This window comes from Coenobita brevimanus, chromosome 106 (genome assembly GCF_032717465.1).
Source record: "Coenobita brevimanus isolate Jiangsu-jjx chromosome 106, ASM3271746v2, whole genome shotgun sequence".
Lineage (NCBI taxonomy): Eukaryota > Metazoa > Arthropoda > Malacostraca > Decapoda > Coenobitidae > Coenobita > Coenobita brevimanus.
In genome coordinates, this window is record NC_137059.1 from 3496264 (window position 1) to 3518972 (window position 22709).

The 22709-nt window shown below is 43.6% G+C and overlaps 2 protein-coding genes across 2 annotated transcripts; one reads left to right on the forward strand and one right to left on the reverse strand.

The window, feature by feature from the left end:
- The first annotated feature begins 947 nt into the window (after positions 1-947).
- LOC145416492 (solute carrier family 22 member 13-like) lies at positions 948-13479 on the forward strand. Its single transcript, XM_080285448.1, has 14 exons — positions 948-1035; positions 3566-3896; positions 4007-4134; positions 4969-5089; positions 5638-5749; positions 6286-6389; positions 6638-6792; positions 7776-7944; positions 8335-8482; positions 9296-9378; positions 10346-10605; positions 11684-11868; positions 12868-13011; positions 13306-13479. Exons 1-14 carry the CDS (start codon positions 948-950, stop codon positions 13477-13479), a joined length of 2202 nt encoding a protein of 733 aa, XP_080141574.1.
- Positions 13480-18665: 5186 nt separating this feature from the next.
- LOC145416441 (uncharacterized) lies at positions 18666-22028 on the reverse strand. The gene is made up of 4 exons (XM_080285395.1): positions 21867-22028; positions 20820-21044; positions 19813-19995; positions 18666-18947 (listed from the first exon to the last, which is right to left on the reverse strand). Exons 1-4 carry the CDS (start codon positions 22009-22011, stop codon positions 18934-18936), a joined length of 567 nt encoding a protein of 188 aa, XP_080141521.1. The 5' UTR covers positions 22012-22028; the 3' UTR covers positions 18666-18933.
- Positions 22029-22709: the final 681 nt, after the last annotated feature.

The following is a 22709-nucleotide window of genomic DNA, read 5'->3' on the forward strand; positions in this document are numbered from 1 at the left end:
TCATGATCCACCACAAAATTTAATCAATTCTTTCTTGGCCCATGGCCCAACCTTCCACAAAATTTCATTGATATTCTTTGAGAACTTTTGGAGATATCGTGTGGGCAAACAAACAAAGAAACATACAAACATAGGTGAATACATAACCTCCAACTTCGTTGGCAGAGGTAATAATAATTATAAAAAAGACTGCTAAGGTGTAATATTATGCGGAATGAATAGCTGACGAGGGGGTGCCACTAAGCATCTTGTACTACCTAGAATAGAACACTTGGAAGCACGGTAAATATACAGGATGGTCAGAAAATAGCACTCAGTCTGCTGGTGTGGGCGTGGGTGTAGCAGCGGGAGTAGAAAATGGATATCTGACGCAGGGTAGACATTGCTAACACTGCCTGGGCCGTCCACACAACAGACGAGCAATCACCTGGCCGAATGGAAGAGGGAGGGTTGTGTAATCGACCCTGTGCTAGACAAAGTACAAATTTTCCCTGAAGATAAGAGACTTTTCCAATATGTATAAATCGTGTTATCTGATGCATCTATATTCCTCCCGTTTTGCGTTATCAGATTAGCGATATCTCCCTTTTGACGTTATTAGATGTATTGAATATTCCTCCCTTTGTGCGTTATCAGACATACTCGTAACTGATTCCTCCCTTTGTGCATTATCAGATTAGCGATTCCTCCGTCTTTGCTCTATTGGATATATTTGCTATTCCTCTCCATTCTGCGTTATCAGATGTATCAGCTATCGTGATGTGGAAATTGTTGTATTGTAGAGCTGGGATGATGGGGTGTGTTATGAGCTATATCTATGGGTGTATGGAGGCAATGAGGGAGAGAGAGAGAGAGAGGGAGAGCGGGAGAGAGAGCGTACAGTGCCACGTAGTTTAGACAGATCACGAGCAACGGCAGGTGGTGGGTGATCGTAACTGTACACCAGTATGTCAGCAGATGGCAAAGTCGACGATCTCCTCTCTCGACTACGAACGGGGAGCTGGAACATCATTTTTCTCATCACTGTGTCCTTATGTGAGTTAAAATCAGCTAATAATCACAAACTTTTGATAATTTTTTGATGATCCATGGTGACAAGTGGAAATATTGGGTTGGGAGAGAGAGACGTTAGAATTTAAGCTCTGACCTCTCTCTCCCAACCAGTATTTCCTATATAATTTTCCCGTTGTACTTCATTATGCCTTTGTCCATGTATGGTAGAGGGGGCATTAAGTGATTGATCTGTCCGTCCGTACGTGCGTGGGTCCCTGCGTCCGTGACACTTTTGTGGACGCGATATCTCCTGGATCCATTGAAGGATTTCCACCAAACTTCTGTCAGTGATGCAGTATGAGGAGGAGATGAACTGATTAGGTCACCTAGGTCAAGGGGACAAAGATCAAGGCCAGATGGTGACGACTTAGTTTATCCTTATGAGAGCGATGTCTCCTGAACTCCTGGACTGATTTCGACCAAACTTTTGTCAGTGATACAGTATGAAGGGACGATGAACTGATTAGGTCAACAAGGTCATGTAGGTTGTTTGGAGAGTCCGTGAGCGAGGCTTGGTGGAGGCATACCGAGTGACGCTTTTGTTGACAGTTCAGGGCCCGAGTTCTTGGCGTTTCATTTACTTATTTATTTATTTTTTGCAGGGAGGTTTTTCATACAGTTTTCCTTGTTCATCCTGCAGCAGCAAATCTTTAACCCGTATTCTTGGTTAAGGAGGCTCCCTAATACCTCTTCCTTAGCGATTTGTTTTGCATATTTCACATGACTAGTCCCATGCGTATTATTTATGCCTTTGTAGTCCCGTAGGAGCTGGAGGGACGCCTTTGCGTGATGGCACCGATACAACTGGGCGGCTCCACTGCCTGGTTACATGAACTTCCCTCAGTTCCCCTCCCATCCCCCAAAAGGAAGATGGTGACCTGCAGGAGTAGGATAGCTTCAGCCTGCAATCCACCGGGTTCACGTTTCAGAGGAATCTAGGGCCGCAACTACTACTATACCTCTTTTACTTTAACTTGGCCTAAAACTACCATCTCCCCATCTTCAGTGCCGACTTTTAGCAATAGATTAACCCTAGAAAACGATGTTAGTCGTAGAAAAGTGTCATGGAAAGAATGTGGGGCATTAACATTTTTCTTGGTAACTGAAGTACATGAAATAGGCTGCAAAAGTATTATCTTTATTATTATTATTATTATTATTATTATTATTATTAGTAGTAGTAGTAGTAGTAGTAGTAGTAGTTGATGTTGTTGTAGCCCCAGGTTCATCTGAAATGTGAACCCAGTAGTCTGCAGGCTTAAGCTGTCCTCCTCCTGCAGTCCACCAACCTCTTCTGGGGGGACAGAGAGGGAACTGAGACACGTTTGTATAGCCAGCCAGCTTCAAAACCCAACTATATCAGTGTCACCACATGCAGGCGTCCTTCACCAGCGAATGAAGTAAGTGTACAGCAGGGAACTGATCATAAGCCCTTGATTCTGGGACAGGGACGTTGATTAAAAAAAAAAAAAAAGGAAGAAGAAAAAGAAACTATTCCATGGAAAGGATGTAGAACCGTACCCATGTCTTTTTCTGCCATTGAGTTACGTGAAATATGCCCAAGAAGACGAAGATCTGGGCCAGGTGAAGATAAACACAGTCTTAATGACCTTGAGAAAAGTGAAAGGCATTCTTAATTACAGGTTTCTCAGCCACAAGTGTTCTCGGCTTGATCCACTAGTATTTCGGTGTCAGTCAGCAAGATTACAGAGCCAGCAAAATTACAGAGCAATTCCTTCGCTAATGACAGTTCGTGTAGCGGAGAGCCTAATCAGTTTCTAAGCAGGGTGAAAGATAAATAGGGTGCGGGTAATTATCTTTCTTCAGGTGTGTTTATAGGGCTTTAAGTAGGGGTTTTTTGAAGTACGTGTTGCGGTAAGACTGAAAGAAGCTGCACATATTATTCTTAAAAGGAATGTACTAAGACAAGCACAAAGTCACTCACTAACCTTCAGAAGCGGTGAAAAGTAATTAGCATATTTTCAGATGTGTTTGTAGAGGTATTCTGAAATGTGCTGTCTGTATGTTCAGTAATAATAAAGTTTCAAACGCTATCTAGAAAGGCCAGTACAGGCACGAAAGCCTTCAATAATTACCTTCAGAAGCAATGAGAGTTAAATAGAGTTTCTTCACCTGCCTCTCTGTGGCTCTGGACTGGCTACTCTAATATTTCAGACAATTAGCGAGACCATAATGATCCCCTCTGCTCTCGTCCGTGTCTAATTACTTTCTAAATGGTGGTGTTCTTAGATAACTATCATCTTGGGTGGGTGTAATCATGAGGGAAGCTGCATCCAATCGTGGTTCTACTGTTGAATGGAATGCAAAGGGATGAAACACAAGGCTACCCAGTGATCCTTATTAGCGAAAGGTACTCTTAGGTGTATCTCAGGTGTGTATCAGTTGTATCTCAGGTGTATCTCAGGTGTATCTCAAGTGTCTCTAGGTGTATCTCAGGTGTTTCTCAGGTGTGTCTCAGGTGTATCTCAGGTATATCTCATCTGTGTCTCAGGTGTATCTCAGGTGTGTCTCAGGTGTATCTTAGGCATATCTCAGGTGTGTCTCAGGTGTATCTCAGGTGTGTCTCAGGTATATCTCAGGTGTATCTCAGGTGTGTCTCAGGTGTGTATCAGGTGTATCTCAGGTGTGTATCAGGGGGTATCTCAGGTGTATCTCAGCTGTGTATCAGGTGTGTCTCAGGTGTATCTCAGGTGTGTCTCAGGTGTTTCTCAGGTGTATCTCAGGTGTGTATCAGGTGTATCTCAGGTGTGTATCAGGTGTTTCTCATGTGTATCTCAGGCGTGTCTCATGTGTATCTCAGGCGTGTCTCAGGTGTATATCAGGTGTGTCTCAGGTGTATTTCAGGTATATCTTAGACATATATCAGGTGTGTATCAGGTGTGTCTCAGGTGTATCTCAGGTGTATATCAGGTGTATCTTAGGTGTTTTTCAGGTATCAGGTGTATCTCAGGTGTGTATCAGGTGTGCCTCAGGTGTGTCTCAGGTGTATCTCAGATGTGTCTCAGGTGTATCTCAAGTGTTTCTCAGGTGTTTCTCAGGTGTTCCTCAGGTGTGTTTCAGGTTTACTACCCTAATATTTCGGTCAATAAGATGAAACATTAAACAACCGAATGACCTTCAGAAGTAGTGAAAGGTACTCTCAGGTGTATCTCAGGTGTATATAGTTTATTACACTCATAATTCACACAACAAGAGGGTATACACAGCCACCCATTGACATTTAAAAGCAGTAAAATGTATACTTATTATGAGTTAGGTGTGCCCAGGTTCACTACACTTATATTTCTGTCACTATTAACAAGACAACAGAGCAATAATACAGTCCATTACTCAAAACTTACCTGGTTGTGTAATTAATCCCCATAATAGCGATGTTATATTCTGCTAACTCCTTTAATCATCCGTGAAGCAGTAAGCGCTATTCTTGAGCAGTATGTAATTTTTCCCTAAGTAGTGCTGTTAAGACCATTATGCTTTTAGTAACTCATTTTCTTTAACTGCTAAGAGACGCGGTTCAAATCCCAGTCTTTTGTGCTGGTGGGGGATGATGTTGGAGAGACGCCTTCACGTGGTGGCACCTACACATCTCCACTGCCCGGTTATACACACGTCCCTCAGCTTCCTCCCTATCCCCCGAAGAGAGGATGGTGGACTGCAGGAGAGGGGGAAATTTAGCTTGCAGTGCACGAGGTTAGCACTGCGATGAAACTCAATCTAGGACAGCTATTGCTAATACCGTTTCTACTATACACAAACATTTTTCTCCCTACCCCCTATCTCTAACTTTAACCACATTATCTCTAACCGTACTATCTCTAACCACACTATCGCTAAACCACCTAACACTATCTCCTTATCTCTTCTTATCTCTAAATCTCTCTCTTAAATCCTCAGGGTATATGCAGATCCCCATCCAGAGTCTCGGGGGAGCCTTCCTCACCCCACACCTGGTTCACACCTGTCGAGTCCCACCAGGAGGATCACCTGTTAACGCTACGAACACCACCGACGATGCGTGAGTAGATAGATAGATAGACAGACAGAGAGACTGATAGATAGATAGATAGATGGATGGATAGATTTATAGATAGTTAGATAGATAAATAGATAAATAGATAGTTAGATGGATGGATAGATTGATAGACAGGTGAATAGATAGATGGATAGACTGATAGATAGACAGACAGATTATATATAGATAATTAGATAGATGGATAGATAGATAGATAGATAAAACAATTGATATACAAAGACTGATGGAATGAAAGTTGGATAAAGGTGAATGTAGATAGATAGATAGGTGGGTAGGTAGATGGGTAGAGAAGTAGAAGATAGATAGATAAATAGATAGACAGACAGACAGGCAGATAGTTAGACAGGGAGATATATAGATAGATAGGTGGGGAGACAGATAGATAAATACATAGAAGTCTAAGATGACACCCAAATCTACTAAAGCATGGACAAGCAGACAGGGATAGAGCCACAGACAGACAGACAGATATATACATACACAGATAGATACACAGATAGATACACCTAACACCTACTCCTTATCCTCAGCTCGTGCTACTACTTGGCTCCCAGTGCTGGAGGAGGAGCTACTGAGGAACTTCATCCTTGTACTGAGTGGGACTTCGATAATTCCACTTATGGCTCGACACTCACTCAGGAGGTGTGTTTCTCTCTCTCTCTCTCTCTCTCTCTCTCTCTCTCTCTCTCTCTCTCTCTCTCTTTCTCAATTCAAAGATTTTATTTGTAGTTTTCTCTCTTTTTCATTTTATTTCTGTGTCTTCACCTCTTTCTTCCCTCCCCTCCCCTCTCTCTATGTCTCTGTCTGTCTGTCTGTCTGTCTCTCTCTCTCAGGTGGGGAAAAGGGCGAGAATGAGATTAATGATGATGATGATGATGATGATGACGATAATGATAATGTGATGATAATAAGTGATAGTGAGTTATGAGTGATGTTGTTATTGTTGCTAATAATGATGATGATGATGATGATGATGTTGATGAGAACGATGATAATGGTGATAGCAACAGTGGTGATGATGATGATGATGATGATGATGAAAATGATGATAATAATGACGATGATGACAGTGAGTGATAATGATAGAGATGATAATGATGACAGCGACAGTGATGATGATGATGATGATGATGATTGCTTTCCTAACAGTACTTTCCTAACTCCTCTTTTCCTTTCAGTTCCTTTTAGTTTGCGACAGAAAGTTCCTTCGACCTATGTACAACAGTATCTTTTTCTTCGGTGCCTGCTTCGGAGCCCCTATGAACGGCTGGCTGTCGGATAGGTGAGTTTCTCGTGAGTCTGTGAGTTTGTGTGTTTGTGAGTGCGTTTGTGAGTTTGTGGGTGCGTTTGTGTGTTAGTGTGTGGGCGTGTTTTTGAGTGTGATTATGAGTGCGTTTGTGAGTGCATTTGTGAGTTGGTTTGTGAGTGCATGTGAATTAGTTTGAGTTGGTTTGTGGGCTGGCTTGTGAGTTGGCTTTTTATGCACACTCAAGAAGCATAAAAATCTAAATGTTTTCCTTCTTCTTTCAGGTTCGGTCGACGTAAGATGCTAGGTGTGTGCACTCTAATCTACATCATACTAGCTAACACTATCAACTGGCTACCTAGCATCACGCTCATACTAGCAGTGCGTTTCATCATGGGTACCTGTCACCCTGCCTGTATCGACGCTGGCTTCACACTAGGTAGGATGGATTTAGGTTAGATCATACTTTAGTCCTTTTACCTTCAGTTGGCTCAGAGTTTTGTCCTGTTGCAGTCAAATCAAGATGTTCGGTGGTGGAATAAGACAATGCTATGGTTCTGCATCCTTTAAATTGCACTTCTTCGTGACTAGCATCATGATCTACTGTTTACCTCTTGTTGCAACTGATTATTCAACATGGAGAGATGGTAATTTTAGGCCAAGTTGGAGTACTATCGCTGGCTTTACACTGGGTTGGTTTGGGTTAGATTAAATTAGATTAGGTTAGATTACGTAGAAATGTGAACCCAGTGGACTGCAGGCTTAAGTCGCCCTCCTTTGGCAGACCACCATCCTCCTTTTGGGGGATAGGGAGGAGGTTAAGGGATGTCTGTTTGGGCAGTGGAGCCACCCAGTTATATCAGTGCCACCACATGAAGGCGTCCTCCATCAGAAAATACGTTATGAAATGGATAATGACTCTCGTGTGGTTGATAGGTACAGTTGCTGGCAGTAATATCGACCCACATTTTAGTGAAATGGAGGGGGACAGGGCGACGTGGAGGCAAATTGTTTGTGTCCACCCCGTATGCGATTAAGGCGTCTGGCAATGGATGGATGGGTGATTTAAGTCGAATACATATGGAACTCTTACACAGTATTCAGAGAAGTGTGTTGGGTTCCGAAGACCACAGAGCTGAGTTTCGAAATCCATTGCTCACTGTTACGTCATTTATCGTAAGGATGTGGTTCGTTATTTATGTCAGCAATGATACTAATTCTAAGGCCTCTTCTTCCATCAGTTGCGGAAAGTTATTGCTCACTGCTCCGTTATTTATCGTTATTTTTCCTAGGACATCTTCTTCTCTCAGTTGCGGAAAGTTATTGCTCATTGCTCAGTTATTTATCGTTATTTTTCGTAGGGATGTGGCTCGATAGTTAAGTCCGCAATAGTACTAATTCTAGGGCATGTTCTTCCCTCAGTGGCGGAGGTGTTTGAGAGGCGCTACAGGTCCACCGCCGGCATCATCATTTTCCTCCCCTGGTGCTTCGGGATGATGGCTTTGGCTGGGGTGGCGTATCTACTGAAGGACTGGAGGTGGCTTATGTTTGCCGCCTCTCTGCCTTCCCTCGTCTTTATCCCGGCGCTGTGGTGGGTTTCTCTGCCCCTCTGTGTCTCTCTTTGTCTGTCTGTCCTAGATCCCTCTTTGTCTGTCTGTCTGTCTGTCTGTTCTGGATCCCTCTTTGTCTGTCTGTCTGTCTGTCTCTGTCTCTGTCTGTCTGTCTGTCTCTGTCTCTGTCTGTCTGTCTCTGTCTCTGTCTGTCTGTCTGTCTGTCTGTCTGTCTCTTACAGCCTTACAATCAAATCTGAGTTAAAATCAATGTGACAAAACATTACCCCCTCGTAACCAAGATTTCTTTCTGCAGGAGGGACAAATGAAATGGTAATCCTGTGTGTTCTTCTTTCCTTGCACTTCCTGGTAGAACAAATCACAGTTACGGCAAAGAATTGACCGTAAAATGTTCCTAAATCTCACCCCAGGTCCCTAGACGAGTCCCCGAGGTGGCTAATCGTGCGAGGACATCACGAAGAAGCGCTGAAGGTGCTGAGGAAGGCGGCGAGGTGGAATAAGGTATCACTGCCCCCTGAACACCAGCTGAGAACACTGATGGAAGATATCACAGCGGAGGTACGAGGCTGCTTGGAACGATTTAACATGAGAACAGTGAAAGGACGGTGCGGAGATGTGCCTGTGTGCTTGTGGTGTGCAGTGAAAAAGTTGCGACAGAAAATGAAATAGAATAAATAAATAAAACATGGAGGGACTGTGGAAGGCTTTATATATTATGTGTGATGTGAAAGCTTTTTTCTTTTTTTTTCTTTTTTTTTAATGTATAAGGTTTGAGTCGATTTGTGGAGAGGGGTGGGGCTGAATTTTGTCGAGAGAAATATTTGAAATCCGATGTTTTTAAATGATACTCTACTTGTTATTTTTAGTGAATGGACGTTTTGCAAGCTGGTTTGATGTGCATGACTGTGAGTAACGTGGTTTAAAAAAAGAAAAATGTAGGCAAAATGAAAGCCATGTTTGTGAGAGAGAGAGAGAGAGAGGATGACTTTCAATGGATGTGCTGTTGAGTGAAGAAAGATTTGAGTTGATGAAAGAAGTGTGAAAAGGAAATGGAAAGAAGGAAAGGTGATGCTTTGGAGACCTTGACACAATAGAGGGCAGTGTGTGATGAAAGAGCATTGTTAGTGCCCACATTGACGTATGGTATGGTATGGTATGGTATGGAAGTGAGGTAAAGAGGGATTGTAGTGGACATGGGGTTGTTAAAGATTATGTGTGGGTTATGTAGCTTGAATAGGATAAAGACATACATATTCTTGAAAAATGTGAAATAAAGAAGCCTATTTCGTAGATCACACACATACGCATACACAGACATACCCTGACCCACCCACCCACCCACTCACTCACTCACTCACTCACTCTCCCCAGTCCAGCAGCAGCAAGACGGTGCGTGGGGGCGGTGTGTTAACCAAAGTGAAGCGTTTCGTTGGCTCCATCACCATCCTCTTCAAGTAAGTGGTAGTGGGGCGGTAGTGAAATGTGCTGTTTTCACTTTTAAGATGGAAATTTAAGATGCAGAGCTATGGAAGGCACTTAATGGGATCTTGCAACTCCTCCTTAGCAACTCTCCCTTTGCAACTTGGGCACTCAGCTCTTGCAATTCCTTCTTAGCAACTCTTCCTTCGTAACTTAGACACTCAGCTCTTGCAACTCCTCCTTAGCAACTCTCTTTGCAACTTAGGCACTCAGCACTTGCAACTCCTCCTTAGCAACTCTCCCTTTGCAACTTAGGCAATCAGCTCTTGCAACTCCTCCTTAGCAACTCTCCCTTTGCAACTTAGTCACTCAGCTCTTGCAGCTCCTTAGCAACTCTTCCTTTGCAACTTAGGCACCCAGCTCTTGTACCTCCTCCTTGGCAACTCTTCCTTTGCAACTTAGGCACTCAGCTCTTGCAGCTCCTCCTTAGCAACTCTTCCTTTGCAACTTAGGCACTCAGCTCTTGCAACTCCCACTTAGCAGTTTCTCTTTAGCAACTTAGGCATTCAGTCACCTCTTGTAAGTCTCCTTAGCAACTTCATTTTGTGACCTTTTTTTTTTTTTTTTTTATGTACTATGCTCTTTTCACCTAAACTTGGCCCATACTTTTTTTTTTTTTTTCTGGTTATTTCACGAAGCTCGATGGCGGAGCAAGGCGATACTACGGCTCTTCGTCGTTTCCGTAGCACTTCTTCGTGACTAGGATCGCATTCCAGGGCTAATGTACAGTTGCAGCTCAGCATTCAATATGGAGAGCTGACAGTTTTAGGCCAAGTTAGGGTGAAAAGAGTATAGTCTTGAAATTTCCAGACGATTTTACTTAGCGTAGAGATACGAGTACTTTTAGAACTGGAGGGGTCTGTGTATCTATCAGTGTGTCTGTCTATCTGTGTCTATCTATTGTTGGTCTATCTCTTACCCTACGTTTCCTTTCCCCTTCAGATCCAGGAAGCTAAGGAAAATAACCCTGAGCATCTACACCATCAATCTCGCCCTGGGGATCGTGTACAATGGCCTGTCTTTAGGCGGGGACGTGTTTAGCTCCGATCCCTTTGTTTACATGGCCCTGAGTGGCGTGATGGACATGCCTGGCAACTCTCTCACCATCCCAATCACGGATCGGTTCGGTCGCCGGCATCCAAACATTGTCTTCCTGTTCCTCAATGGTGCTGTCATCCTTAGTCTGGCTTTTATTCCTCAAGGTGAGAGGAAGAAAATGACACCTACCTAACCTAACCTATTCTAACCTAACCTAACCTAACCCAACCTAACTTAACCTAACCTAACCTATCCTAACCTAACTAAACATAATCTGATCTAACCTTGTGACTTTTTCTCATCGGTGCTGTCATCCTTAGTCTGGCTTTTATTCCACAAGGTGAGAGGAAGAAAATGACAGCTACCTAACCTAACCTAAGCAAACTTAACTTAACCTAATCTAACCTAACCTAAACCAAACCTAACCTAACCTAACCTACTCTAATTTAACCTAACCTAACCGAACGTCATCTGATCTAACCCTGTGACTCTTTTTCTCATTTGTGCTGTAATCATTAGTCTGGCTTCAATCCTGCAAGATAAGAGAGAGAAATTAACACATTCGAGACTGCCTGAAAAGATGCGTGGACAGAGAGAAAGATGGCTTGAAAGATCGGAAGACAGATACAGATAAAGGACATGGAAATCTATTAACATGAGACAAAGAAAAGGAGAAAAAAGATAGATGGACGAATGTAGATGGCCGAAACTGATAGATAAAAATAGATAAACTTAAATCGAGATGACAAGCAACTTCTGAACCATCATAGGCACTGATAAATTTGGTCCACGTCACCTTGGCTCGTATTCAATTAAGGAAGGTTCCTGACACCTCTTCCTTAGTGATTTATTTTTGACTATGGCTGGTTAATATCCTTTTGTACGTTTTTTTATGCAGGGTATGGCGATATTCGAGGGATTTATGTAACACAGAAGAGGGCAGTCGGGTATGGTGATATTGGAGGGATTTATGAAACACTGAAGAGGACAATAGAGTATTGTGATACTGGAGGGATTTATATAACACAGAAGAGGACAGTAGAACATGGTGATATGGGAGGGATTTATATAACACAGAGAAGGACAGTAGAGCATGGTGGTATTGGAGGGATTAATGTAGCACAGAAGAGGACTGTAAGGTGTAATAAACAAATCACTTAGAAAAAGGTGTTAGAGAGCTTCTTTAGACGACGAGAATCCTCCTTTATTACTGTCTTCCCCCTTCTTATCGGCTGCCTTCAGGTATCGGGTGGCTGGTGACGTCCTTGGCACTTTTCGGGAAGCTCACTATCTCTGCCGCCTATCAGATCTTCAGTCTCCACGCCTGCGAGTTGTTCCCGACGGAGCTGAGGTCAAGGGGCACCGGAACATCATCCATGCTCTCCAAAATTGGCGCCACCCTTGCCCCTCTCATCGTGGATTCCCTGGTTAGTCATCATCATCGTCATCATCATCATCATCATTCATCACAGTCATCGTCGTCGTCCTCATTGCCATCACCACCAACTACCACAACAATCAAACCATCGCCACCATCATCATCACCATCACCATCACCATTATCATCATCAGTACCATTACCATCACCATTTTAAAGTGCCAGGATATGGGCTATAAACTTCGCTAATAACTTCCGTGTTTACTGCATCGCTATCTTTTATTTCTATGGAGTACAGGTTTATGAACAGTAGTAGTAGTAGTAGTAGTAGTAGGTGCATCACAATAATTATATTTGCTTAAAGATCTTTCAAGGGATATAGAAGTAAATTTTTTCCATATATAAACACTGGCTCCAACAACACGATTTTTCTACCAACGCTGAAGGGAACAGATCTTTTGAGAAACTGAATTGCCTACCCTTTCCTTGGCCATGTCTGTCTGTCTGTCTGTTTCTTTTCATCTCTGGTAACCTTGTCTAACCTTACCTAACCTAACCTAACCTAACTTAACCTAGCCTAGCCAAACAGAATCCAACCCAACCCAGCCTAACCTAACCTTACCCAACCCAACCCAATCCAACCCAAACCAAACCAAACCAAACCAAACCAACCCAACCGAACCCAACCTAACCTAACCTAACCTAACCTCACCTAACCTACCTAACCTAACCTAACTTAACCTAGCCTAGCCAAACCGAACCCAACCCAACCCATCCTAACCTAACCTTACCCAACCGAACCCAACCCAACCAATCCAACCCAACCCAACCCAACCCAACCCAACCCAACCCAAACCAAACCAAACCAACCCAAACCAACCCAAACCAACCCAACCGAACCCAACCTAACCTAACCTAACCTCACCTCACCTCACCTCACCTCACCTAACCTAACCTAACCTAACCCAACCCAACCCAACCCAACTCAGCCTAACCTAACCTAACCCAACCCAACCCAACCCAACCCAACCCAACCCAACCCTTCCAGCGTGAGATCTGGACCGCTGCCCCATCAGTGATACTTGGCGGTGGCACCCTGTTAGCGGCTGGCATCACGTACCTGCTGCCTGACACCTGTGGCAAGGCACTGAATGACACCGTGGCAGAGCTGGACAAGGAGGATCGTAATCAGGTCAGTCCCGTGTCACCTGTGTCCATGTACCTTACTGCCTTTCTTGTTTTGATACTGTCACGTCTTGTACTATACTTGTTTCATCTTGACCCATTTTCCGTCCCTTTTGCGACTTATTTCATGTAGCTCAGTGGCGAAATAAGACATTACTACAGCTCTAGATTCTTGTCAAAACTTCTTCATGACTAGTACCACTTTCTAGTGTTAATCAATGGCTAAAACTCGGCATTCACGATGGGAAGATGGCATTTCTAGGTCAGGTTAAAGTAAAATGAGTATAGTTTTTTCTTGCAGTCTCTAGAACAGTGTTTTCCAAATCCAGGTTGCGACTCAAAGAAAGGTCACAAGAATGTTTATGAAGGTGGCGAGAAGTTCATAGGTCGCGAGGTCATAGGTTGCGAGAAGGTCATAGGTCGCGAGAAGTTCATAGGTCGCAAGGTCATAGGTCGCGAGGTCATAGGTTGCTAGGTCATAGGTCGCGAGGTCAAGGTCGCTTGAAGGTCACGGGAATAAGAGATTTGTTTTTAGCAACAGCACAAAATATTTTAAAAGTTTATTTGGAAGATATTACTCTTTGATGTAACAATTTTACAAGAAGTTATAGATTTTGTAAATTTATAGTACATTTATTTTCTCGTATATTCGTCTTTTTTTTTTCTTTTTCTTTTTTCCAGGAAGCGGTGAATGGAGAGCAAGGAGAGAAGCTGACCGTCCAGGATGAGCCTACTACACCCACAATATCTACTCCCATATCTGCGTAAATTGACTTCCACACCTGTAATATCGACACCCACACCTGCCCTACCTACCTACACCCACACCTGCCTTACACCATTAGCTATGAAAATCAACAAAGACACAGGTGTATCATCATATGATGTGGGGGTGTAATAAACTATTTTTGCTCTCTCTCTCTCTCTCTCTCTCTGAGGAAGGGGTGCCCAGAAAACTCCCTCCAACTCACACCCCCTCCCTCCAACTCACACACACCTTCCTCCATCTCACACACACCTCCCTCCATCTCACACACCCTCCCTCCAACTCACACACCCTCCCTCCAACTCACACACACCCTCCCTCCATCTCACACACACCCTCCCTCCAACTCACACATCCTCCCTCCAACTCACACACCCTCCCTCCAACTCACACACCCTCCCTCCAACTCACCCCCCCCCCCTCCAACTCACACACCCTCTCTCATCTCACTCTCTCCTTTCCATTACATCTCATCAATGGCCTCCCTCTCCACCTGTCTCCCTCAACCTCACTCACATACACTCTTTTAGTCAGTCCCTCACATATGGCCAAATCATCTCAAAGTATTTCTCTTTAATGCTTTCAGTCACATCCTCATCAACGCCACATCGTTCCTTTGCTTCTTGATGATCTGTCTGTCTGTCTGTCTGTCCACATAAAGACATTAGAACATAAGAATACAGGATTACTGCAGTAGGCCAGTTGATCCATGTTAGGCAGCTGCCAGAAGACTGATTAAACTGCTAGAAAAAGACAAGGATAGCAACGAAGGCTCTCCCCCGCCCACCAGACCCTCCGCTCTAATTTCGTGTTCCCACTCTTGACCTGTGTCCTTGTGTCATACAGTAAAGAGAAATAAAATCTACTTTATTTGTCAAGTTTATCTCTATAATCCTAGCCACTGAAAGGAGGAAGCTATGGAGATGAGAACGCCTTGTTTGCTTGTATAACCATTCCCCGGCCAACTATAAATATTCCTCAGACACAGTGGGGAAATACACAGAGATGAAGTGCCGAACGTAACATAGGAACGAAGTGGAAGGAGAGCAATAATAACAGTATGAGTCTGTGTTTACCTACCCTACTCGTCATCATTTTGCTGTTCGTTCTCCTCCGCTAATGTTTTTTTTTTACCTCACTTCTGATAACTTATCCATCACGTCTGAGATGTTACGTATGTTGGATTGCCTTAATGAGAGTGATTTTATTCTCCATCTGTCCTCTATGGCTGTTGGTCGTTCTTAGGTTCATGCATTCTTTGTGTCTCCTCCTGTGCTTGTTTCTTTCGTAGGATTTCTTGTTGCTGTTTGTGCTTCATTGCTATGGCCGGTGGATGGAGATGAGGCTTCATGAACTTAGGACTGCGGTGGGGGTAGTGTCAGCATCTCAGGACGAACGTGGTGCGTTGAGTTCAATCGTTGCTGTTTTCTATGGTTCTCCAGTGTTCAGTGCTGATTTGAAAAGTTCCATTACTGATGTTCCTACAGGATGGACGTCACTTGTGCTGTGATGATACTGTGAATACTTCAGCGATGATGTTATTTTGATAATGCTGGATATAGGCTACCTCTTGTCAAAAGCTCCTTACCCCTCCTGACCTCCTCCACACCCCCGCCATCACACTGCTTCGGCTCCACACACCAAAACATCTCTTGGTTCGTGTCTGCGGTGTCAGGTGGCCAGTGACTCGTCGTGTAGGAAGGTGGGGAGATTCATAAGGTCCCTCATGTTCAAAGAAACGAACGAAAAACCTCCTATATCTTTTGTTCTTCCTACAAATCAAAATGTGAAATACGACAGGAAGATGATCGCGAGTTTGTTTGTAGATCCGGGCCCTGAGACTCCCGATCCCCGAGTCCCACTTAGCCGAATGCCGTCCTAAACGCCTCAGTCACCCGGTGGCCTTCAGAGGGGAAGGATGTGTCGACGGACAGATTTATGAATCGTGTACAAACTAAGCCTCCCCCCCAAAAAAAAAGAAAAAAGAAAGCAGATTTTTTTTCTTTTTTTGTAATAGCATGCGTTACCAGCGAATCTTTTTAGAAAACAGGACAGCACTTCTGAACCTTTCTGAAGTTTTTTCATTCAATCATTGCCAGACGCCATGTATCCCACACGGGGTGGCCAAGGGCTTCGAGTTAATTGTTATACAGGGAGGGGCACTAATCCTCCACCAACCCCACTTGACACGTAGGGATGCCAACAGCATCTGGTGTTCCCAGGCGGTCACCCATCCAAGTACTAACCAGACCCAACGTTGCTTAACTTCGCTGAATATATATACAAGAATATAAGTACAATCGACCCCTCATTGGCAAGGGTTCAGTACGCTCATTTTTAGTTAACACAGCTAGATCATACTATACCGGGCTGTACCAAGGTCACGAATCCACGGAAAACTAAAATGTAACACTCAAATTATCTACACGGTGATGCAGCGCCTATGTCACAAGCATAACGCACACTCTGTTCACTCTCCCCCCATGCCGGTCCCTTGCTTGGCTGCTTTGACTGGTCACGCGTCTGCATCTCTTGGGTTTTATCCATCGTAGAGACTCAGTGTTTGTGATACAGTGTGGTTTCCATTGCCATTAAATCTGCCTTTTCCGGTAGAGGCAAGTGTGTTTGTCCCAAGAGCAGAGAAAGAACCGGGGTTGGGGGGGATATTTTTGGAGGACTTGGACAGGGGGCATGTGACCCTGGCAGTTGCGTCGCCAGTTAAGTATTACATTTAAAAATAATCAATCGAGGACTTGATTAAAATGGAAATGAGTGTGTCTATCCCTAGAGTGAAAGAAGAGGATATTTTGCGAGGGCTTGATAAGAAAAAAAAAAAAAAAAACTGTGATTGACATTGCTGTTGGTCTAAACTTAAATGAGTCAACAGAGTGCTATGTGAAAGAACAGGGAAGCATCCAAAAGCAATGCGGGTCAGTAAAGATGACGACAGTGGTGTATGGAGTGATGTTGCTAAAGTGTGGCAGTGTTGCTTAAGGTAGAAACGAATCTGATGAAGTTTGTGTGCATAGATAATGTTGCTATTTGTTATAAGGCCAGGGAAGTCGAGGCAGCTGACCAGGTGAAGGGAGCACAGAGAGTAGTTATTCCCAGTATATACAGGCTAAACAAATTCATACAAAAATCGCTCAGCTAACTGCACAACGAAAACATATAAAAACTGCGTAACTAAATGCGCTGCAGAAAGCTCAGTCAAGTTGGTAAAGAAAATCACCAACTCATCACAACAGCTGGTCACTGCTTCCACGATGCCGACTTGTAACTCACCATCTGCTTTCTCCCTTGCTGACCATCTCCACACCATCTTTCCCGCCAAGACGAAATTCTGACAACCCAGAGACGAAGTGTATTTGAGAGCTTTGAGGATTTATTTCATCCCTCTAGGGGTTCAAGACACTGCTCATCCCCTTTGTTTAACCCCCTCTGCTTCAGCTTGCACCCCCTGCCCCCAGCATCCGAACGGCACTTCATCGTATCTCAGAGTAAGTGAAGTATCCCCTGTTGTTTTTATTGCTGCTCTTCGTTTTCTGTTTCCTTCTTCCAATCTCTCCACCCTACGTACCCCACCTACCTTTCTCCCTCTCCTCCTTCGCGCACACACACACACACACACACACACACACACACACACACACACACACACACACACACACACACATCATCATCATCATCATCATCATCATCCAGAAGGCCCTTGTGAAAGCCAGTAACAGTGCAGCTTTAACCTCTTCAATCGTTCATTCTTTTATTCTATATTTCATTATTGTCACCTGCAGACGATTTTACTCAGCTTACGAGAGACTTTCTGAACTAGGGGGTTAGATCAAGATTTCGCTGCCCCCTATATTGCAAGGCGTCTTCTGTGCCCCCCAAATCGTCGAACGGTAGCTAGAAAAGGAGAAACAATACGTCCTTGAAATGAAGAGGTTAATGGTACACAACTGGTTTTGCATATCTAGCCTCGTGGAAGCTGATTTGGCAGAGGAAAAATTCTTCTTCTTCCTAGACTGACTGTTAGAGATAAAAGTTGGCCTAGATCGTGCCACTGCGCCTCCATCACACTTAGGGCATGTCCGTCACCTTCGCCCAAGACGCTTCATATCAAAGAGCAGAGGAAAATACTAAGCCATTCTCACCTTTAGGCCCGTAAACTCCTCGGTAGGAAAGCTCCTTAGCACCTCTTCCTGAACGATTTATTGTTCTAACTACCCATTAATATTCTCCTTTTTTCTTCCTATATCTTATTGATAACATCACATGAACAACGCACACGAATATAGTAACGAAGCAGCATCAGAAGCCACCCGGTAAGGAAGAGGTGATGGTAAGCCTCCTGACCACACGAGAATATCACTTCAGGAATATTAGCCAGCAGAGGAAAATGAGAAGCAGAGGAGGTGATATATTAGACGATCATTTTGTCCCCATTTGAAACTTGTCTAGAAGAATTATGACCGTACAATTAAAACACAATACTCAAAATTAATATACAGTATAAACAAACCACCAATATTTGAGGGGAATTTAGAGATCGTCTGCCTTTGATTGGTGTAATTAGCCTACATCCCACATTATCGAGTGCAGTCAGCAATGGTACGGAAAGGTAAAGCATTTTGTCATCATCACTCGCTTCACATTAAAGTCAAATATTTAAGGCTTACGTATATTTCTTGTTACTGCTCAGAATTTAAGATAGAATGATGGCAATTTTAGTCCAAGTGAAAGTGGACGGGGTATAGACTGATACCTTGCGCCTTGCTTTTGAATGTCACGTTTGAATTGTCTTAACCAGTCACTCACAAGCAGCAGAGAGAGAGAGAGAGAGAGATGCTGGTAAAAACTTATATGAAGACTTTTTTCACTTTATTCCATGATAATTAGATTTTGTAATAGTACCAAATTTTGATGAAGTTTAATAGACCAGTTAAAATTCATAAGCATATCCGAATTATGTTACCGAATTAATTTACACTTTACGGCTATCCATATAAGTACGTTATAGAACAAAAAATATCATTGTCCTATTTCTATTCATATTATTGATTTCAAAATAGTAAGGCAAAACGATTTAGTATTTATTCGGAAATCTTGTTGTCAGTGCCGAATATTCCTTTGTCACCGGATCGTTCTTAAGCGGTCGGCCTCTCATACCTCCGGCTCTGAAAAGTTAGGAAATATGATAACAATTAACCTAGTCTTCTAACTGCTATTTATCACCGTTACTGCACCCTGTCACCATTATTGCTACCTATCACCATTCTACCTATCACCATGACTGCTACCTATCACCACATGACTGCTACCTATCACAATCACTGCTTCCTATCACAGTTTCTACATCCTGTCACCATTACTGCTACCTATCACCATTACTGCTACCTATCACCATTACTGCTACCTATCACCATTACTGCTACCTATCACCATTACTGCTACCTATCACCATTACTGCTACCTATTACCATTACTACTAGCTATCACCATTACTGCTACCTATCACCATGACTGCTACCTATCACCATTACTGCTTCCTTTCACCATTACTGCTACCTATCAGCATGAATGCTACCTATCACCATTACTACAACCTATCACCATTACTGCTACCTATTACCATTACTGCGACCTATCATCATGAATGCTACCTATCACCATTACTACAAACTATCACCATTACTGCTACCTATCACCATTACTAGAACCTATCACCATGAATGCCACCTATCACCATTACTGCTACCTATCACCATGACTGCTACCTATCACCATGAATGCTACCTATCACCATTACTGCTACCTATCACCATTACTGCTACCTATCACCATTACTGCTACCTATCACCATTACTGCTACCTAGCACCATTACTACCACCATCATTACTTCTACCTATCACCATTCCTGCCATCACCATTACTATCACCATTACTACTATCACCATAACTTCCATCATCATTACTGCTCCCTATCACCATCACTCCTACCTATCCACATCACAACTCCCAATTTCCCTAACACCACTCACCCATCGGCTCCCCAAACGGACCACTCAGGGGCTGGTTCCTTGATTCCGCTTCCAGTAATTTTTGGAAAGCCCGCTCCACCTGTGCCTGATGGTCGAATAGCAGGGTGTCGAGGGTGTAGGAAACCACGCCGTCAGAGAGTGTATTCGCCTCCGTTACCTTAGCCCCGTTGACACTTAGCCTTCCTGTTGAAATGTGATGGGTTTAGAGTCTACGGCCTGTCTCTATGTCTCGATCTCTCCATAGCCACGTCTGCTCTGTCTGTCTCTTTAGAGCCCCGTCTACTTTTTCTCTGTGTCTCTCTCCAGATTCTCGTCAACACTGTCCTTGTATCTGTCTCTCCATATTACCGTCAACTTTGTCTCTCTGTCTCTCCATAACCCCGTCAACTTTGTCTGTCTTTCTCCATATTACCGTCAACTTTGTCCTTGTCTCTGTCTCTCCATTTTACCGTCAACTTTGTCCTTGTCTCTGTCTCTCCATATTACCGTCAACTCTGTCTCTGTCTGTCTCTCCATATTCTTGTCAACTTTGTCTCTCTGTCTGTCTCTTCTTAATCCAGTCAATGGTTAGCTGACGTTCGAATATGACTCTTGGTATTCTCTCTCTCTCTCTCTCTCTCTCTCTCTCTCTCTCTCTCTCTCTCTCTTTCATCATCATCATCATCATCATCATCATCATCATTTCTACCTTTTCTCCCTCCCTTCACTCCATCCTGCTGTCATCATTATCTCTATCTTCTAGAATGATGAGGTTTTATCGTCTAGTTCTGTGTCGTTCCCTAATTCTATCTTGTTGGCAAAATCCATGTTTATCTCAATGATGCAAATAACAAGGGACCCCAAACTTATTCCTGGGGCACCCCATTTGTAGGTGATATCCAGGGATTTAGAGAGGGAGAGAGAGAGAGAGAGAGAGAGAGAGAGAGAGAGAGAGAGAGAGAGAGAGAGAGAGAGAGAGGGAGAGAGAGAAGAGAAGAGAAGAGAGAGAGGAGAGAGTCAGTCCTTACCTTCACCATCTTTCCTAAACGTCAGCTGGTTGCCATTAAAGTTGGTGACTGTGAAGCCATCTGGCTGAGACAAATTGGGATCGTCTGGATGTACCGTCTCTGGGATCATGTAGTCTTGTAGGAAGCTTGTACGTAGCTCCTTGTCGCCGTAGAGGGGGTGGGGGGCGTCCATGGGTACAAGATTGACCATGATGTGTTCTGAGGGGCTGAGTACTGTGCCTGGAGCTGGGGATTTGTTTGAGAGATTGAGGGATTAGTTAGGATTAATGGGAGTAATTTGCACACACACACACACACACACACACACACACACACACACACACACACACACACACACACACACACACACACACACACACACACACACACACACACACACACACACACACACACACACACACACGCACACACACACGGAACCTGGGGATGTGTTAGGGGGATTAAAAGTTAGGAGGAATGGGAGTAACTTACACACACACACACACACACACACACACACACACACACACACTCACACACACACACACACACACACACACACACACACACACACACACACACACACACACACACACACACACACACACACGCACGGGACTTGGGGATGTGTTAGAGAGATTGAAAGTTAGGAGTACTGGGAGTAACTTGCACACACACACACACACACACACACACACGAGGGACCTAGAGACGTATCATAGGGATTGAAAGAGGTAACATCGCCACATCAGGAACAAAAAACCATCGATTATTCTACTTAGTCCAGATATTTAAAGAAACACTAAACTGTCCCTTAACCTTGAATGATACGTGAAAAAAATAACACTGGATGCAACTCCTTTTAGGCCTTTGGTTCCTTCTTCCTAGCATTAAAAAAAATAACAATAGGGTTGAGGCGCCTTACCCCACTAAACCACTTTACCACCGAATGTAGCAAATGGTTTCCCTGGCTGCAAGAAAACACATAGCTCGTCATTCAGTGTAGAGTCACCTGAAATTAGTCCAGAGTGGAGTGAGTGGTGGTTCAGACTCTCACATCCGACTTACCTTGGCGTTCGCCTCGTAGTGGCTGTTCATTTTCATCTTGCTGGCTCCGGAGTGCGTGGGTCCAGAGGTTGAAGAGGGAGGAGGATTGAAGGGTGATGCTGGAGGGAATGGCAGGCAACAGAGCTTCTTCCGCAACTCCGCCCATCACTGTCACCCCCGCCCACACCACTGCAACCCACACCAACACGCCCATCAGTCACGCCTGCAATTTGGCCAGCGAGTCTTAAATGCGTTCAATTTTTCGCGATGTGTTCAGTGTCTATTCTCGTCGGTTAAGGAAGGCCCCTAACACGTTTTCCTAAGCGATTTATTTGGTTTATTACACCTTACTGTCCTATTTTTTGTTATATAAATCCTTGTAATATCGCCATACTCTGCATAAACAACGCACTAAGGATATGAACCACCCATATCCAAAAATAAATCGCTAAGGAGGAGGTGTTAGGGAGTTGCCATACCGCACGAAAATACGAACCCTTGAGCAAATGGTTTCTTGTAAGTAAAATCACCGCTGCTCAGGATTTCAGTGATCTGCGCCATTAACCCAGATACAGGTGTTTAATTGATGTCTACACACCTGAGCAAAAAATATCTTCCTCTGTTAATCAATGGTTTCTCACGTTGCTATTCGCCCCCTTGGATTTATTTTATTTCTGAGTATGATATAATTCTTCCTGTATGCTTTATCAATTTCCCATTCTCTTCTCTATTAAAGAAAAAAAATCTCTCTTCTGTACTTTTAAAAAAATTCCCTCTCTTTTGTCCTTTTAACATTTTCCTCTCTCTTCTATACTTTAAAAATTTTCCTCTCTCGTGTACTTAAAAAAAATATTTTTTTGTAAT

Excerpts from the sequence above, each read along its gene's own strand:
- LOC145416441 (XM_080285395.1), bottom strand. The coding sequence starts at position 22,011 with ATGGGCGGAGTTGCGGAAGAAGCTCTGTTGCCTGCCATTCCCTCCAGC. Across the intron at positions 21,045-21,866 it reads ACTACGAGGCGAACGCCAAG|CTCCAGGCACAGTACTCAGC; the intron begins GTAAGTCGGATG and ends ACAAATCCCCAG. Across the intron at positions 19,996-20,819 it reads GTTTAGGAAAGATGGTGAAG|GAAGGCTAAGTGTCAACGGG; the intron begins GTAAGGACTGAC and ends ACATTTCAACAG.
- LOC145416492 (XM_080285448.1), top strand. The coding sequence starts at position 948 with ATGTCAGCAGATGGCAAAGTCGACGATCTCCTCTCTCGACTACGAACG. Across the intron at positions 5,090-5,637 it reads ACGAACACCACCGACGATGC|CTCGTGCTACTACTTGGCTC; the intron begins GTGAGTAGATAG and ends CCTTATCCTCAG. Across the intron at positions 10,606-11,683 it reads TCTGGCTTTTATTCCTCAAG|GTATCGGGTGGCTGGTGACG; the intron begins GTGAGAGGAAGA and ends GGCTGCCTTCAG.